The 18946-nt window shown below is 46.6% G+C and overlaps 1 protein-coding gene across 1 annotated transcript in view; it reads right to left on the reverse strand.

Moving 5' to 3' along the window:
* LOC144688604 (uncharacterized) overlaps positions 1 to 18946 on the reverse strand; it is a 144183-nt gene that overhangs the window by 66764 nt on the left and 58473 nt on the right. The window contains exons 7-8 of the mRNA XM_078555373.1: positions 4253 to 4763; positions 709 to 871 (exon numbers count right to left, since the gene is read on the reverse strand). Coding sequence (XP_078411499.1) covers positions 709 to 871; positions 4253 to 4763 — 674 coding nt within the window. The remainder of the gene's footprint in view (positions 1 to 708; positions 872 to 4252; positions 4764 to 18946) is intronic.

Consider the following 18946-nt stretch of genomic DNA (forward strand, 5'->3'; position numbering starts at 1 on the left):
AGCTTCAACAAACAATGTGTTTCATCTTTCGCCCACATAGTTTTATCCTCCTATCTATTGGATAGCTAAACTTAGCTTTCCAGGATTAATTTTCCTGATTTTCCTCAGGTTTAGAAATGGAAATAAATAGCCTGTTTCATACCTCACAATAGAAAGTAAAGAAGTCAGGTGCAATGCAAAACAGGCTGATAAATCACTATGGGGTGGATTTTATGGCACCACCCCCCCTCACGCCAAGGCAGATCTTCAAGTGAGGGTGGCATAAAATGCCAAGGATGCTGTGCCCCCGCCTCAATTTTACCAGCAGCAGGAGAGACTCTTGCCAAAAGTCCAGCCCAGTAGTTTTCACTGCATGGGCAATTGGGGGGCAATGGGTGCCTCCTTAATGGACCCCCTGTGGCTCACAAGCATTAAATACCTGCAGGATGACCCGCCATAGCGGGGGCAGCCTTGCTGCCCAACATTTTCACTGGGAAAGGGGGACACTGGGAATCTAAACTCCACCCCCCCCACCCCCCATTACATCCAGCCCTATGAGTCCACTTTACGCTACCGGTGAAAGCAAATTTCACCCCATGTGTCTGAAAAATAATAGTTCTAACTGTAGTTATGTCATTGCTGCATATACTACACAGACTTGCATTAGACATTGTGCAAAGAAGTTCTTTAAACAGAAACAAAGATCTTGTTTAGCAATATTAATCTTACTGAAGTTGTGGGCAACTTTGTGGTTCAGAAGTATTTGCTGATGGGTTGAAAAGTCATTAACTGGGTGTGTTAAGATATCTTGGGTAGAGAACTGCTCAAGAAGTCTTGGATAATGTAATTGTATCTTTGCCATATTGCTTTGTCCCCAGATAGATTTCTGAATCTAAAAAAAGAAAATAAACCATCTGAACACTAAAAGTAATTTCTGCATATCGGATCATTTTCCTGCCATTGTCTTAAAACACGTTCTTTAAGAAAATTACTTTGTACATGTATTTACAATATAAAATTACAGTGCATATGTCACAAGAAATATTAACAATTTAGAGTACATCCTGCATAGAGCAGAATTCAATGAGGCTATCATGTAGGTATTCCTTGAACCTGAAAACCCTACCCATGTATGAAACACCTCCCGTCAGCAACACCTTGGCGGAGTTACTTCATTTACTTTAGCCCAACACTTGAACCTTACAGAGAGTGCCCACACATTCTTTATCATCACACCAATATGACGTTTTCGCACCTCAGTTTTGTTAGCCTTATTGCCAAAACTAGTGTTAAGTTAGTGCTAGAATTAATGGCAAGATATTGTGAACTCCAATCCATGCTTAAGAAACTATCTAGACTCAGTCCTATCACTTTAGCAGCTTTCAGAGAGGGCAGCCACTCATTAATTCTGATCAGTTGGAGCTCCACAACAGAAAGGAAAATTCTCACAACCTATATCAGCCAGTTCATGTTCCCAATGTCCCATTTTCATCAGCCCTATTGAAATTAATAAACTAATGCTCATATCTTGAGATCTACTTTGCCACATGTAGAGTTCAAACTGATAACTTTAATTAATGATAAAGCCATACTTTGCTGAATAAGTCAAAATGGAATTATTAATAGTCTGTACACTAGAATGATGTGAACGGGGCATGCAGACAGAAAACAGCACCTGTGGCAAGTTATCAGCACATTCAGACATAAGAAGCAATGGATAGGATGCCTGGATAATAAGATTAGTAATATTGGGGAACTCAAACTTGTGCCACACAGATGGGGCAGAATTTTACGCTCCCTTGCAGGACATTTGCAGACGAGAACCTGTAAAATGCCATGGGTGCCTTTCCAGGCATCTACACCTACAACACTGCCATTGTCTGCCCTTGTGCCAACTGAGACCATTAAGTGGCCAATTAATGACAATTTAAAGGACATTTACTGCCTCTGCTATTTGATTGGCAGCGAACTAAGGCCGACAACAGGTCAGAAACCCAGCAGATAACACTCGTGCTTCAGGCGGTAAGTGGGGGGCAGTGGACTGCCTCCTTTATGGGCATCCTGATTTGATTGGAGGCTCCCCTTAAGCTCCAGACATCCCTGCATTTCCCCTCCTCCTACCTTGTCCATCCCAGACACCACCACACCACCGACCCCCCCCCCCCCCCCCCCCCCCCAGCCACACCACCCCCCAGCCACACCCCCATCTCCCTCGTCTTCTTCGGAGCCTGCCATCTTGCCCCCAGCAATGCCCTTCCCCGATTACCTTGCATCCAGTGACGAGTGTTGTTGGGGACTGGATGCAGTACCAGCAGCGGGCACCACTCCTGGTGGGGCCACTGAGACCAGAGAGCTGCTGGCCATCCAATTGGTTGGCAGCACTGGGAGGCAGGACATTAAATCGCTGTGGGGCGACGGGCATGGGTGGGAATGAAAGATACATCCACGGCACCCATTCACTGAACATTATATATGGCCCATGAAATCATTCAATAAAATGATGGACTGATTCTACCCTAAATGATCTTATAAGCTGTTGGTTTTTCTGACTTCATGCGTACACTAGCTATCTGGAAATTTATTGACAGGTTTTTCTAATTCACTCATGGGATGTGGACATCATTGGCTAAGGTCAGTGTTTATTGTCCAATCCTAACTGCCCTTGAAAAAGGAGTGGTGATTTGTCTTCTTGAACCACTGCACTCCCTCTGATGAAGGTACATCGGTGGGGCTGTTAGGTAGGGAGTTGCAGGATTTTCAACCAGAAACAATGATGGAAAGGTGATGTATTTCCAGTTCAGGATGGTGTGTGACTTGGGTGGGGAACTTTCAGGTGGTGGTGTTCCCATACGCCTGCTGACTTTGTCCTTCAGGGTGGTAGAGGGTGCAGATTTGGGAGGGGTTGTCAAGGAAGTTTTGGCAAGTTTCTGCAATGCATGTTATAGATGTTACACAGCGTACCACAGTGTGCCGTGGTGGAGGGAATCAGTGCTTAAGGTGATAGATGCTGTGCCAATCAGTTTGTTTTGTCCTGGATGGTGTCAAGTTTCTGGAGTGTTGTTGCAGCCACTCTTATCCCGGCAAGGAGACTATTCCATCACGTTCCTGACTCAGGCTTTGCAGATGGTGGAAAGGCTTTGGGCAGTCAAGAGCTGAGTCACTCATCAAAGAATACCTACTCTTATAGCCAGACACCCCTCCCCCCATCTTAAACCAGCTTATATTTCACCCCTCTCCTAATTTTACTCAGTTCTGTTGAAGGGTCATGAGGACTCGAAACGTCAACTCTTTTCTTCTCCGCCGATGCTGCCAGTCCTGCTGAGTTTTTCCAGGTAATTCTGTTTTTATTTATGTGGCTAGTCCAGTTCAGTTTCTGGTCAATGGTGACCCCTCCAGGATGTTGCAGATGGTCATTAACCTGGCACTTATGGGGCAAGTAACATTCACGGCACACATCAGCCCAAGCCTGAATGTTGTCCAGGTTATGCTGCATGCAGACATGTACTGCTTTAATATCTGAAGAGTTGCAAATGGAACTGAACACTGTGCAATCATCAACCAACATCCTCACATCTGACCTTATGTGGAAGGTAGGTTGTTGATGAAGCAGTTGAGGCCTTGGATATTCCTCTGACAACTCCTGCAGTGATGCTTTCAGGCTGAAATGATTGGCCGCCAACAACCACAAACATCTTCTTTTGAGCTGAATATGACTCCAGTGATTGTCAAATATATATAACTACTGATGAAGAAAAGTTCGCTGGCCTATATCCATTGATCATAGCAACTGGTAGTATAAAACAGAAACAATCTGAAGTCTAGTTTTTTTAAGAGGAAGCTTTTTAAAATGTTTTCACAATTGAGATGAAAATCAGAACAAACTCCTTGCAGCAACATCCTGTTTCTCGGAGGCAGTTTGATTTCTTCCACTCGGTACAACCCCTTCTACTCCCCTACTACCTCTGCAGTGACAGCTTGAATAAAAAAGTCATTTAAATTGTTGATTTGTTTTTAAACACTTTGGAGGAAGAAACAGCAAACTGACTGTGATAAGCCAGTGGTAAGTTTGGCAAGTTTTAATCTGACAAATGTAGAAATAAATCAAGCTGATATTCGCAGCCAGATTGCAACAGACTCAAAGCTGTGATCTTGTGGTATCAACCTCTCGTGGTTTGATTTTGTGGAGAATGGTGTCCCTAGACACAGCTGCTGATTGGCATTAAAAACAATGACACAAGAATAAAAGGTAACAGGGAATACAGAAACTACTGACCTTTTCTGGGGCAACTACATCCCAGTGGAATGCTTTAGTCTTCTTTATCATACCACTCGATTTCTTCAGCAGAAGCCGAGGAGGTACAGGAATAGCGGTTGCCGGCAGGGGAGGGAGAGGCACAGTTGGACCTGGAAGACATTGAGTGACAAGGGGGAGTGTGACCTTTTCTAAAGGCAATTCCACAGTCGTTTTCTTAATTGCAGAAGTAAGCTCCGTTTCTTCCTCCTCTGCCTCTTTTTCTGCATCCTCTTTTTGTTCTTTTTCCCCTTCCAGGTTTGAGGTTGCAGATAAGTTAGGTTGTTTTAACACAGTTTGATAAGGAGGCTCCTTTGTGGATGGTGTATCTGGTATAACCTCAATCAAGTTATTTTCTATAAGAAGTTGTGTTTGTGATTGTGATAAACGCTTCCAGTGCAAACAGCACTTATCAATAGCATCAACCCACTCATCCCGGCACTTTGTTAAATCTTCTGTACTTTGTAACTGGTCAGTGACTGGTATTCGGAATCTAAGGTTAAGAAAAATCAAATGAACTATTATGTGCATCAACGTTATCATCATAACAGGCGACGAATACTTTACCGAAGTGTTCCAAAATACTCTAGCTTCACACGTACTTCAAAGTTTCAAAAATAGGGGACTTCTCACAATGATAGAAGTACCATTAATATTTCTAGAAAGAAATAGCTAAAAAAAAATCTGCCCCAGGTATTTGGTGACTTGTACATTTTTGAGGCATCTAGAGGATGAGAATACAAGGGGCAGAATTTTTCACTTGGCGTGTGCCCGACCTGCTCGAGCGTGAAATAGTGTGTGATGATGTTGGGCGAGCGTCCAAGCGTCATCGCGCACTCACACGATATTTTGGTTGGCAGGTGCGCGCGAGAGTCAGTAGCGTGCCCACCGACAATTAAGAAGCCTATTAAGACCATTAAAGTAGCAATTAACTGAGATTTTTCACTGCCTGTCCAACGTTACGGTTGGCAGGCAGCGAATCGGCCAGGCGGCCTTTGAATTTTGCAGGAAACCTCATCCACGGGCAGAATGAGGTTTCCGTTATTAAATTTAAAAAAATAAAAATGTATGGACAGAATTTTCATCTGGTATATGTTCCGGTGACTGATTCTGATGCGTGGGCATTTTTTTTCCTGGTTTTTAAAATCTTTATTTTTGGAATTGAAATTCTTCAGCTCCCTGCCTTCAGGGAGTTTTCATTCCGTGCTCCCCCATGCCTGCGCTGACTTCAGCGCTCGCCCTCCTTCCGCCCCCACCCCGGCAGCGTTGAGCCTTTGAGCGCGCAGTCGGGGGCCAATCGCGGGTCAGGGGTCCTTTCCTCAGCCGCTCCCGAGCCCACCGATCACGGGCGCCCGCCAAATTAAAAATCCTGCCCAAGGTGTTAAAAGTCATGTTTCAGCTATGCAAGGCTATAGTTAGATCACACTTGGAGTACAAGAGCAGTTCTGGGCACCACACTTTCATAACAATATGTTGACCTTGGAGGCAGTAGGCAGTACAACCTACCAGGATGATACCCGGAATCCAAGGGTCGAACAATGAGAAGAGGTTGCATAAACAAGGTTGGATTCCCTGGAATTTAGAAGATTAAGGGATGATAAGATCAATGTTTTCAATATATTTGTTATGGACTTGATTTTCCAAACAGATTTCTCATCAGAAACATCAAACTTTACTTACAGGCTGTAGCAGCAGTTACATACTTCTGTCAAGCTCCACAACTAGAATAATTCCCACTCTAAGGTTTCCTGCGCTTAAGGCTGATTCGTTCACACTGTCATGTGGTACTATATAACACAATAAGTCTTAAAGCTACAATTACTACATTCCTCCCCATTTAAATTTTTTGTATAGTTCGTATTTACAAGCACATATACCTTCATGACATAAATATATACACGGATCATGCAATTATAAGTTCAATCTCTCAGGAGGTTTCCTGATCCGGGTAGAACATCATAGCTCCAGGACTTTCGAATCTCTTACAGGATCAACATTATCTGGAACTGCAGCAACATCAGGTACCCCTTTAGGCACAAGCAGTTCAGTGTCATCTACTCCGATTTTCTGGAACCACAGCAACATCAAGGGCAGAATTTTGCCCTAGGTTGGCGGGCGGGCAGCCGAACTCCGCTGCCAAAGCGGGCCCCGCCGCCATTTTATGTGGGCGGGCCAATTAAGGCCTGCCCAGCGGTCTGCCCGACGGGAAACGCTATGCGCTTCCTGTGCGGGGGGAGGGATTCCCCAACTGTCAAAGTGCGCTCTTTTGCGCATGCGCGCTAAAGAACGCACTGCTCCCTGAGACTAAGTGAAAAGTGTCAAAATAGAAAAATTAAAAAAAATTAACATGTCCCCCTCATGTGAAAATGTCACACGAGATGGGACATGTTAATAAATCTCACATAAAGTTAATTTAAGATTTTAAAAACGGACATGAAACCTCATCCCGCCAGTGGATGAGGTTTCATATTTTATCAGAAGCCCGCTGGGGCTCTTGGCCCGCCCGCCAGCCTTAAGGTTGGACGGGCAGGGCCTTTAATTACTTTAATTATCCTGTCAATGGCCATTGACAGGTCAGCGGGCGGACAGCTGATCACGCTGTCCGCCTGCCTTCCTGAATATTTAAATGGGGCGGGATGATGTCGGGGGTTCCTCCTGACGTCATCCCGCGTCATTTTCCCGTTGGCAAGTGGGCCCCCGCCCCCAAATCGCCGAGGGAAAATTCAGGCCCAAGTACCTCTTCAGGCACAGGCATTTCAGTGTTATCTACTCCAACAGAGACATCTGGCATGTCTATCCTTGGTTGAACAATTTCAACAAGAGACCATGGGTTCCACAATGGTTAAGGGCTGAACATCATTTTGTTGGGGTTTCTCCCTTCTTCTCAAATGATCCATGTATTTGCGGATGATCCGGCCTTCCACTTCTACGTGGTATGACAAGAGTCCATTCACAGAAACTATTACACCAGGTAACCGCTTGCATCTTGGAAAGTTATATGACTTTTCCTTTCAATGCCTCTTTAGCTTCATTCAGCTGATTCTTCAACTCTTTGCTAGACAGCTAGTTTCGCTGAGCTGGAACTGCCTTGGAGTTTCCCTGATCACCTGTCTCCTGGCTGTATCCCGCTATATACAACTCCCAGGGCTTCCTGTGAGCCCTCTCCAATTACCAGGGCCTCTCCTGAGCCCTCTCCGATTTACCAAGGCTTCCCCTGAGCCCTCTTCGATGACTAGGGTTTCCCCTGAGCCCTCTTCAAGTTTTATCTGCTGTTCTTTCACTCTACTGTTTAAGACAGTGTTTATTTCTTCATGTTGCTGAATGGTGACACATTCTTTTTGCATTTTATCTTGAAGGACAATCAACTGTTCTTTCAACTGTTTATTTTCTGGTTGCCCTCCCTCTGGGATCTCTTGTTCCCTTTGGCAGAATTGCCCTCTCTCTGGAGTCTCTTCTAATTTTCTGCCCATAGCCATTTTTCTTGTATTTAACACTTAAAATGCGTTGCGTATTAAGAGCAGTCACCGTTTTTGTTTTTGTTCGGGCTGTCTCTGCAGCTGTCAGCCTTTCTGTGCTATTTTTGAGTTTCCCGTGCATTTCATGTTTTGGCAGGCTCACCGGCAATGTGGCTGCTTTTTAAAAAAAACTTTGTAGAACTTCATTCCTGTTCGAAAAAACACAGCAGCGATTTCTTCTCCCTTTTCTGGGCGATTCAGCAGGTTTTTAATCTTTTTTTAAAACTAATTCCGCAGGTTCTTTTGATGTTGGATGTCCCACACTTCAGGTGACCCAGCGGCCTCGTGATCCGATTGGAGCCATTTTTTTTCTTTAAATTTAAAACTGCAGCATGGCTTTCTGCTCTGATTGCCCTTTTTTTTAACTTGCAAGCTGTCAATTCTGCACCAAGCGTTTTTTTTTAACTCTGCAGTCATTTTTACTGTGCACTGCAGGTTGTTTTTAAATATTCCTTTACTTGAAGCCATGTGCTAGCTTCTCTAACCTACTGAGCTTGTGGGGCTGCCATCTATTTTACATTTTAAGTACAGGTTCTCTTTTCTTTCATTTTATTTTTGCCTCTGCAGGTCCTTTTTTGAAAAAGTGTTGGAAGTGCTACGGGAGAATTCTCAGCCATTTGGCTCGGGCCCTTTTTTAAAACTCAAAACGACAGCGCTCTGTTACTTCTGTTTGAACTTTGCAGCATACCTGGTGAATATATTTCCCTTTCTTCTGTTCAAGCAAGATGCTCACAGTTGCTGGTCAAGGGACAATGCTGGACCCGATCCCATCCTCGTTGCCAGTTTGTTATGGACTTGATTTTCCAGACAGGTTTCTCATCAGAAACGTTGAACTTTATTTGTAGGCTTCAGCAGCAGTTACATGCTTCCATCAAGCTTCACAACAAGAAGAACTTCCACTCTACAGTTCCCCCAGCTTAGCACTGATTTGTTCACACTGTCACGTGATACTATATAACATAATAAGTCTTAAAGCTACAGTCACTGCATTCCTTAAAGCTACAATTACTACAATATTAAAGGGAACTGATAAGTTTCTCTCTATCAACCCTATTTCCACTGGCTGGGAAATCTAGAACTAAGTGACATAGCCTAAAAGTTACAAGCAGGCCTATCAGGACTGAAGTTAGGGAACATTTCTACTCATAAACGGTGGTAGAAGTTTGGAATTCTCTTCTGCAAATGGCAATTGATGCTGGATCAATTGTTAATTTTAAAATCAGACATTAATAGGTGTTTGTGGAGCAGAGGCGTTACGGGTTATTTGTTAACCAAAGGTATTAAAGGGTTATAGACAAAGGTGGACATATGGAGTTAGGTCACAGATCAGCCAGCATCTCACTGAATGGTGGAACAGGCTTGAGAGGATAAATGGTCTACTCCTTTTCCTCTGTCTCTAAATAAATTAATATTGGATCTTCATTCACAGCAAAGCGAGTCTTTATTTCAAATATTGCTATTTCCACCCTGATGGGTACACCACACAAAATTTAACATTGGTGATGGGGTCTTGCCTATCTGCTAGATAACTGGTGGGAGCCCCACGTTGCTTCTGTTGGGCAAGGCCTGCCAGAATTAAGTGCCCATTAGACACCCCCACCCTGAGAGCTGCTGATAAATCTCCCTTGCCTGTCAGCATCAACAGATGTGGTGGCAACTGCCGGTAATGCCCCTCCAGAGGCCTCGATGGACCCCAAGCCATAACTGAGGGCGAGATAGGGGGTTGATAGTTAGGGGAGGGGAAGGGGGTTGCGGTGGGGGGTGGGGCAGGGGGTTGATAGTTAGGGGAGGGGAAGGAGGTCAGAAGAAAGGGCAGCGGGATGGCTTCCACTTCCCAATGCCATGTCTTTCGATCAGGCACTCAATGCCTTTGTACAAGGGGCCCCCCTCCCCCTCTGGAAGGCATCAAGCAACCTTGACAGAGTTTGCTTCCGTGGGCTCCCCATGTGGCGAATCCCCCACCCACCGCTGGTTGAATACTGCTAGGGTGGGAGGGAGGGCGGTGGGGTGAGGGAGGTGATGGGGTGAGGGTGTGGGGGGCTCGGATGATGGGGTGGGGTGAGAGGTGTGGCGAAGGGGTGGAGGGATGTGATGGGAGTATTGGGAGGGCCACTTTTAAGTTCAATCAAAAGATTAAATGCTGTACACTTCTCAAAGTGCAGTTTATCTGGGTTGCAAGTATAGAATATTTCCCCCAAATATGAATTTACTGTCACTGTCAATATGGTGCAATGTTCAGAACATGTTAATGAGGGCTGAGGCAGTCAACAAAATCAGTGTTATTGTCTGCACATGTTATAAATAACTAGTGGGATATTTCCCAGTCAAATTAACAATGTTGCATGATTCTGTTAAAGTAGAATTCGTACTTTCTAGTTTGTTTAATAGTCATGGTGAGATCACCTATAGACGCACACAAACTAACACAGCATTATATCGTTGCTGCTCTTAATATTAACGAGCCAAGCTGTATGGACAATATTTGCAACCAGATGCCAACAATAGGCATTATCATTTTACTAGGGTCTTTCTGTGATTGTTTGGTAAATTGATTAGTGAATCCTGAAAGGGGGAAAAATATCATGCATGATTGAGGGGGAGGATTAAAGTGGGAGACAGGGAATAAAGTGGCCCAGAAACAGGAGAATCACCAAAGCCCATGATTTCTCTCCCTGGCCCTGCTGTGTCTTTAGGCTCAGTCTTTAGATTTTTTCTACAAAATACAGACTCCAAAGGTCTTATTTTAACCACAAAAGGCAAGAGTATCCTTAAAACACAGGACTTCCTTCAGTCACTCAGCAGTCCTGTTCAATATTCTGATATAAACTCAGAGGAATATGGAATTATATAAAGGAATATCGGATTCTCTAGGCAGCTGTGTGTGTATATATATATATGTTCCCATCGGAAACAGTGTCATTTTCAAGGTTTTATCAAAAGGTGGTGCTGTTAAACAGTCATCCCCGATTTATTTAATTGCCTGTACAAAGTGCTCTAACATTTTTTGTCTCCTGAAATGTTTGGAGACACATTGGGTGAACTACATGAAATGCATTAAGGAATATTTGATGAAGAATAATTTTCAGTGCTAGAATATACTATGACAAGATAAAATTCCATTAGTTTCAGTTTTTATAGTCTGCATAAGAAAAGCAACATCAAACATTTATGCAACAAAAAACTATTAGAGAAAAACCAAATGTAACAGGCATGTATCCAAGGAAAACAAGTCCAACTGTCTTAATATTTCCTCAGGATTCAAGTTCCCAAGACAAAGAATCTTGTTTTGCTCATCTCTGCCCCCTCTGGCTACCCTACCCTATGTTCTAACCAGAACATCATACAGTTCTCAAAAGGGGTCTGAGCAACAGTTTACACAGCAATAATATATATTCTGTCACTCTGCTAATGCAACACAGTACCTTACTCCCTTGTTGCTGCAGCCAAGCAATAAACAAACGATTTTCTTTACATACCAGGACCCACCAGATCTCCTTTCTGATCAGAACACTGTACCATTTTATCCACACTAGTAAAGACAGGAAAGGAATTTATATGAGCCTTTTATGGCCTCAGGATGTCGAAAGTAGTTGTTAAGTGAGGATTCAGTTGAACGACGCTATGGGATTTTTTTGTCCGCCTGAGATTCAGACAGGGCCTTAGCTTAGAATTTCAACGAAACGATAGCATCTCTGGCAATGCTGCACTTCCACAGTACCATAGTGTACCATCATACACTAGCTTCTTGAGTGGGACTTGAATCCACAACCTTGTGGCTCAGAAACAAGAGTGCTGCCACTGAACCAAGGCTTTCTTTTCAATGTAGGAAAAATGTAACTAGATTTTAAATCAGTTTTGAACTCCACAAGACTGTTTAATCACCATGTTTCCACAAAATAATCTTATGGTTTTACAGCTTCAAAATATCTGAAATATTTTTGTATTTGGATGGAGTAAGATAAAACTTTCTACGTTCACATTTCAGGTTTCCGACTCATGACAAAATCTTTAAAGGGTTGGAATTTACCAACCCTTACCATTTACCAGGGCATCGGGACCCTGATGTCAGGTTGAAAAGCAGGTCCCAAGCCCGCACTTGCCAATAATGCGACCAGCTTGGCAATTTTACCACAGGCAGCCTTCTATTTGGCTGCCTGCAGACCCACCATCCAATGAAGGATAGCCAGTGGGTTCCTGCTGCCCTCCATCCAATCAGTGACAGGCAGGTCTGATGCCTCAGCAGTACCACCAGGAGAGGTGGGCACTGATAAGGCAGCTCGGAGACCTAGGGGCACCTAAAGATGGAAGCGCGCTCAGTAGGGTAAGAGAGAACTAAAATTCAGGATGGCCGAGAAGGAAGGCCCCACCGATCACAGGGCAAAACCCTCAAAGATGATCAATGGGTTTGTGGAGGCTGCCCTTCCTGCTTGCAGCACCCCCCCCATCATGGGGTATGAGGCCTCTCATTCCGATGGCCTCCCAGACTGCCTAAGGGAGACCACCTCTGTGAAGCTGGCTGTTTCTTCATGTGGTGGGGGACTGCTCCACCGTCTGCAAAATGCCGGTGGCCCCATAAAAGAGCCCGCAATGTGGCCTTTAATCAGCTAATTGGCATCCTGTGCCCGTGGAGTGGGCAATTGATCTGCCTCCCAGCCCACCACTGTGAAACTTCCCAGGCAGTATGTCAGCGACAGGGAACTGTCCCAAACTGGTTCCCCAGAATTTTAACTCCTCCTGTCTCCATTTTCATTGTCCAGAGGCCGGTAAAAGTTAACACATGTGACAGCTCTCCTCTAATATAAGAGAAATGTCATAAGTGTCGACATTTTCTTTTTTGTCAAAGGAGCTTTGTGGTGCATGGTACAGAACTGAGACGTCCTGTGGACTAGCAGTCTTTGAGTAATTTGATTTTTTAAATTCCTTAAATAACCTATTATGACTTTTACAATTTATCAATCATATTCAATGTTCCATATAGCTGCTTATGAACTATGCAGAACATAACACCTCACTGCCTTTTAAATGCATCTGCTGTGTTGTGGGCGAGAGTGCAGGAGAAAGCCATTGGGTGGAATCGCTCCAGATTTGCAATAAGTGCGACAGCAAGCATGAAAAAAGACATTTTACCAGCCAGCCGCAATGACGGGTTTTCATGCCATATCGTCCCCTTCCTGCCTCATAAATTATGCAGTCACAGGAAACATACTGGATCACTGGTGGCCGACCTCTGATTGGCCCCCCACACCGTTACCTCATCATATCCTCATGCTGGGCAGCCGCTCGCACACTTCTCAATGCTTGCAGCCCAGGGCTGCTCCGGTGAAGACATGGCGTAAAAGCCAAGAAGAGTGCAGCCCCCGGATTACCAGTGACGCATCCCTGGGATGCCTGCTGGAAGCCGTGGAGGCCCGCCGTGATGTCCTCTACTCCCACTCTGGCCGCAGGAGGCCCATCAGTCTCAGCACTCCGGCTTGGGAGGCAGTGGCAGAGGTGGTCAGTGCCAATGCTGCACATAAGAGGTCGGGCATCCAGTGCAGAAAACGGACAAATGATCTCATCCGTGCCACCAGGGTAAGTCAACGATCTAATCAATCTTGACTCACCCACTCACAAGGTCATCAGACATTCAATGGCATCTCACTCATTGCCAGCTTAAGGGACATCACCACTCACTCTTTAACACACAGCCTCACATCTCCATCTGGCCTCATCTCCACCAGAGATAGCCTCCTCATCTGATCCATGGCTCCACTCAGCACACACGCATGCCTGGCATCCTTCTCATTTGGCCTGGCATGTACCTTGATCACACTCTCTCCATCTGTCTTTACACAGGACAAGATCACACACAGTAAATGGGAGAGGTCCCAGGCCAGGGGTGGAGTGCCAGGCAAGGTCCTCACTCTGTTCGAGCGTCGCATGTTGGGGCTGACCGGAGAGGACGTGGACCGTTCCTGCGTGATGGGGAGGTCAGTGGCAAACATCCACGTGAGGATCCTATACCACATTATCCCTCTCTCGATGCTACTCTGAGCACAGCGTTCTGTGTTCAATGCAGATGCCAAGCACTAACAATCTCCACTTTCCGTCCTAGGCACATCTAACACGTCGCCCTCAGGCAACCTTGACCCCTACCCCAGTGCCGAGAGCACCTCGGATGAGGACCCTGAGGGCAGCACCTTTGAAGACCCATCAGTGCGCTCAGCCACACCCTCCACCAGCGCAGCGACACACACCTCGGTGGGACCTAAATGTAGAGTAGCCTCGGGCACACAATCTGGTGAGCACAACACCCAATCTGTTCCACAGCAGGCGGAGGGGCAGGGACATCCTTGGTCATTGGCACTTGGAGGGCTGCTGGAGGCAAGGAATCTGCTGAGCCCGAGTCAGCCGATGAGCCTCTGGACTTGGTCCTCAATCAGTTGTTGGAGCTGCAAAGGCAATGAGAGGAACATCAGGAAAGGATGTCTGGTGCACTCCACAGATTGCAAGGGATGATGGAGGAGTCCATCCGCCTTCAGTCTGAGGTGATAGCGCCGGCATGCCAACGCACCAAGGTAAACGCTGGCAGGATGGCAGCTTAGTCCAAGACGTTGGCTCTGCACTGCTGTGCCAGCTGAACTCCATAGCTAATGCCATAGTTGGTCTCCAACCATGTCAGCGCGGGAGGGGTGCGGGGCAGCTCGATCTCAGTCCAGCTTCCTCTTCTCCTCAAGGAGTCAGCCAGGGGCCATCGGACACCCATAGGGAGGAGGATCAGCAGCTCGACACCCAGGTGACTCTGGGAATGTCCAGCCGATCCAAATCTCCTCTTCATGTGACCCCCACAGCTCCAGCTCCACAGGCCGAGGAGAGTGCAGCTGACCCACAGCAGGACATCCAAAGCAGGCCAGAGCCCTCCAGATCTTGGCCCTCCAGCAGATACACGATGAAGTTATCATAGACAGGGCTTTGCAGTCAGCAGGTTGCCTCCACCTCCACTGCAGATGTCTGGGAAGCACCAATTTGTAGCAACAGGGTAAGGAAGGTTAAGAAGATTTAGGTGCACAGCTTAGATATGGGTGTTAATCACTTGCACATAATGTTCACTATTGTAAATAAACTCCCAAGAAAGTCTCCCTGTCTGTGGCTCCTTGTTATGATGAGCAGTGTTCTCATCATTCAGATGTGAAACCTTTCTGCACAAGATAAAGGCAGGTGTTTCAGTCCAGGGCCTGTGCTATGTGTAATCTTCAGACCAAAATGATGGTCCGACTTCACACTCACTAGACACATTACTGATGTCTGCACCTCAATGGTGCTCGTCATTGTTGCCAGAATGTCATGGGCAGGCGTCACAGAGTTCCATCATTCTCTCTGTGTGACCTCAGCACCTTTTGAGGTGGGGCTGGTCCCCCCCCACATCTTTCGTACCTCTGTCCAGTGACGATGTGGTCCTGAAGTGTACAGGCTGAAGGTTGACAAAGGATCAGGTGCAGTTAAAGTTTCATGGCTGTATCTCGATGAAATGACCCTGATCACAGAGCGTCCTCAGCCAGACAGGATTCAGACATTCCCAGAGGCTATGTGAGAATCTATAGAGGGTCCGTACTGCATGTTGTCATCATCCTCTTGGAATTTAGCAACTATTAGGGCCTCCGCTGCGTCTCCATGACACAAGCCTGAGCACTGAGGGTATGTGCGCTGCATTCAGCCACACAGGATTCAAACGCTCACAGATGCAAGGTGAGGATGTCAGACTGTCCTCACTGCGTCTCGTCATCATCGTCCACAAATCCTGCCGCTATGAGGGCCTCCCGAGCGCCCCTGCCTCACCTGGCCACTGCAACTGCCTCACCGCCTTTGAGGACCTCATCACCGTCATCCCCTTTGATGTCCTCTTCATCGGAGGTGATATGCAGTTCTTCCATCTGCTTGTCAGCCAGATATTCCCCCACATTGCAGTGCCAGGTTGTGTAGCACACAGTAAGAAACGATGATGTGCAACACCCTCTGGGGGCTGTTTTGCAGTGCTCCATCAGACCTGACGAGGCACCGGATCCTCGTTTGCTCCAACTAAGTCCAGGTCGCAGCTTAAGCCTAGTTATACCATCACTCTGCGCAGTCTGCGGCCACTGCACGGGCGTCATCAACCACCTCTCCACGAGTAGCCCTTGTCCCCGAGGATCCAGCCCTGCAGCTTCTGTGGACCCTGGAAAATGTCAGGGATCTGAGACCTGCTAAGAATGTAGGAGTCATGGACGCTCCCTGGGAATTATGCGCAGATCTGTAGGATGCATTTGTGGTGGTCGCAGGCCAGCTGAACATTCAGCGAGTGGAAGCCCTTGTGGTTGATGTAGTTGACTGCTTGTTGCCACTGAGATCTAAGCGCCACATGAGTACAGCTAATGGCACCCTGCACCTGTGGAAAACCAGAGATCTGCGCAAATACTCCTGCTCTTGCTTACTGGCTTTCCTGATCTCAGGCGAAAAGCACGAAGTTCTGTGCACATGCAAAGATGGTGTCCGTGACCTCCTGGATACACTTGAGCGTGGAGGCTTGCAAGATCCTGCACAGGTCACCTGTGAATCCCTGGGTGGAGCCACTGGCATAAAAATTGAGCGCTGCTGTCACTTTCACAGCCACTGGCAGTGGATGCCCTCCATTTCTCCGTGGCACCAAATCCTGCAGCAGCTGGCATATGTGACTGACCGTTTCCCTAGACATGCACAGTCTTCGGTGGCACCGGTTTTCAGTCATCTGCAGGAATGACAAGCACAGTCCATAGACCCTGGGTCTAGCGAAACGCCTATGAGTGACAGCTCACTGTGGATCTTCAGCTGTGTGTGCAGCAGGCCCTGCTGCCCCTTCATCTTGAGGGAGGTGCTTCGCCCTTTGCTGAGTCAGGCACCTCCACCGCTCTCTTCTTCTTCTTCTCTGGTCTCTAAAAGCCATGAGGCATACTGCAAAATACCAGGCTCCATAATCCTGATGTTCTCCTCCTGCAGGATCATAGAGAGAGACAGGTGGGTTAGCATATGTGTCCTAAGGACCTCTCTTGGTTAAGTTTGAAGGCCCCATCATGCATGCCGAAGAGTGCTGGCCACCACTTGGATAGCTAGTGTGTAGTGCGCTTCATGGCTGTCCGAAACCCCACCCACCTCTGCCCCACTCCACAGGACCAATTGGCGGCAGCTTGGGCCACTGGACTGCACGCTGTGCTCTCAGCTCAGGTGCAGGCATTCTCCTAACACACACTGCAAGGCTGCACTCTTAGCTTGAACCATGAGGGTTACTGGTCCAAACCTGAATAAATACATTGCAAAGGGCTCTTGAGTGCCTCCACCAGTGACTGCGCCATGTCCAGTCGGCCAGTTGTTCTGCCTCCCCTAAAACGCACATTAATTTGCAGTCTGCACCCGAGGGGTGCAAAGTTCTGGGGCAGAATTTTGCCGTATTCGGGCCGGCTTTGCGGTCCAATTGAGGCCAGAAGGCGATTTCAGGCTGGTGGGCCAATTAAGGTCCGCCCAGCATGAAAAGCAAGCGGCAGCACTCAGTGCTGCCTGTGCGGGCTCAGGGAGGAGGGTGAGCGGGGCAAGCACGAACTTTGTGCATGTGCCCGAGTGGGCGCTCGATAATCTCCCTGAGGCACAGAGCTGCCTTAGGGAGATAAAGAGTTTAAAAAGAAATAAAGAGATGAAAAATGTTATAAAACATGTGACTCTGTAACGTGAACAGGGACATGCTATTAATTCAATTTTTATTTGCTTTAGGAAACCTCATCCCACCCGTGGATGAAATTTCCTAAAAAGTGCAAAGGCCACTTGGCCTTTTCAACTGCCCACCAACCATAAAGTTGGACGGGCAGTGAAAAATTTATTTTAGTAACCTTATTAATGGCCTTCATAGGCCTTTTAATTGTCGGCAGGCGCACTGACAAATCCAGTGTGCGCCCGCCGACCGTGCGTTGACATCGGGATGCGCCCACCCACTGAGGGAAAGATTTTACCCCTGGTCGCCTTTAGTGGTACATTCACGCTTTTGCATTGCTTGAATGGGCAGAAAAGCTTCAGAGGCCCGACCCCATGCATGTCAATGGAGCTGCAGCTAAATGGTCTCAGCTGCGGAAAATTGCTCGCTTTTGACAAGCTTTGCCAAGTGTGTGACCGCTTCCCTCACACCCCCTCTCCCAGCACCCCCCCACCCCGGCCTCACCCGAACTGGAGCCCAAGCCCCGGCACTGCACTCAAAGGCAGCCGAGAAAAAGCAACTTCTCTGTGCACCCCACCCCCCGAATGCGTGGCGCCTCTTCCTTGAAGTCCTACGGGCGATACTTGCAAGTGCTGTGTAAGGTTTTGTGCACTTACCTCCGAGTTCCCCTCAAAATTCAGCTCACCAGCTGCACGCCTTTTAAACAAACGCAGACATGAAGCACACCGTTCTGAAGTCACGCCGACGTGGGTGGTAAATTTGACGTGGGGGGATGATCCTGGCGTGAGCGCACAATAATGAGATGCAAATGCATGAAAATTAAATTCCCGACATTGGACAGCAGGAAATGCAGCCTGCCATTGACAGGTGAAGCGGATGGTTGCAAACTGGTTTCACGATGGCGTGAAGCCAATTTTTGGCCTTCTTGCTACATTGTCTGCTCACATCTGCCATGACGCCCGCCGGCAATGCGACTGGACAATTCCGGCCATTGTTCCTGTACTCAAGGAAATGTTGGAAAAGCCTTAAAATCGATTTCATGGAAACCAGTGCCTGTAAATACCTATCTATAAAATAATATAACTGACTATTGCCTAAATTGGCAATAGTACATGCTGTAAGTAAGTCTGGGTACTCGATTTTAGTGCAACCCAACCATTTCTAAGTTAATTTGAGTTATATTCATTGTAATAAGCTAACAAGGTTAAACACCATTTTGTGCTAACACTGAGATAAGAAGCCATTTTGATGTTGTTAATCTTTTACGTCAAGCTAACCCAAAACAGTATTATGAAGCAACCACTGACTAGCAACAGATGATTGACCAAATAGTGTACCTCAATTAAGTTAGAATTGAAGGATAATTAATAATCAGTAGTTGATTAGAAGTTGTTATATGTTATTTCTGCATTTCTCCATTAGCTTTTCTTATGAGAAAATTAAAGTGTTGTAATAGCTGGGAAAGAAATG

The sequence above is a fragment of the Cetorhinus maximus genome, chromosome 13 (assembly GCF_964194155.1).
Source record: "Cetorhinus maximus chromosome 13, sCetMax3.hap1.1, whole genome shotgun sequence".
Lineage (NCBI taxonomy): Eukaryota > Metazoa > Chordata > Chondrichthyes > Lamniformes > Cetorhinidae > Cetorhinus > Cetorhinus maximus.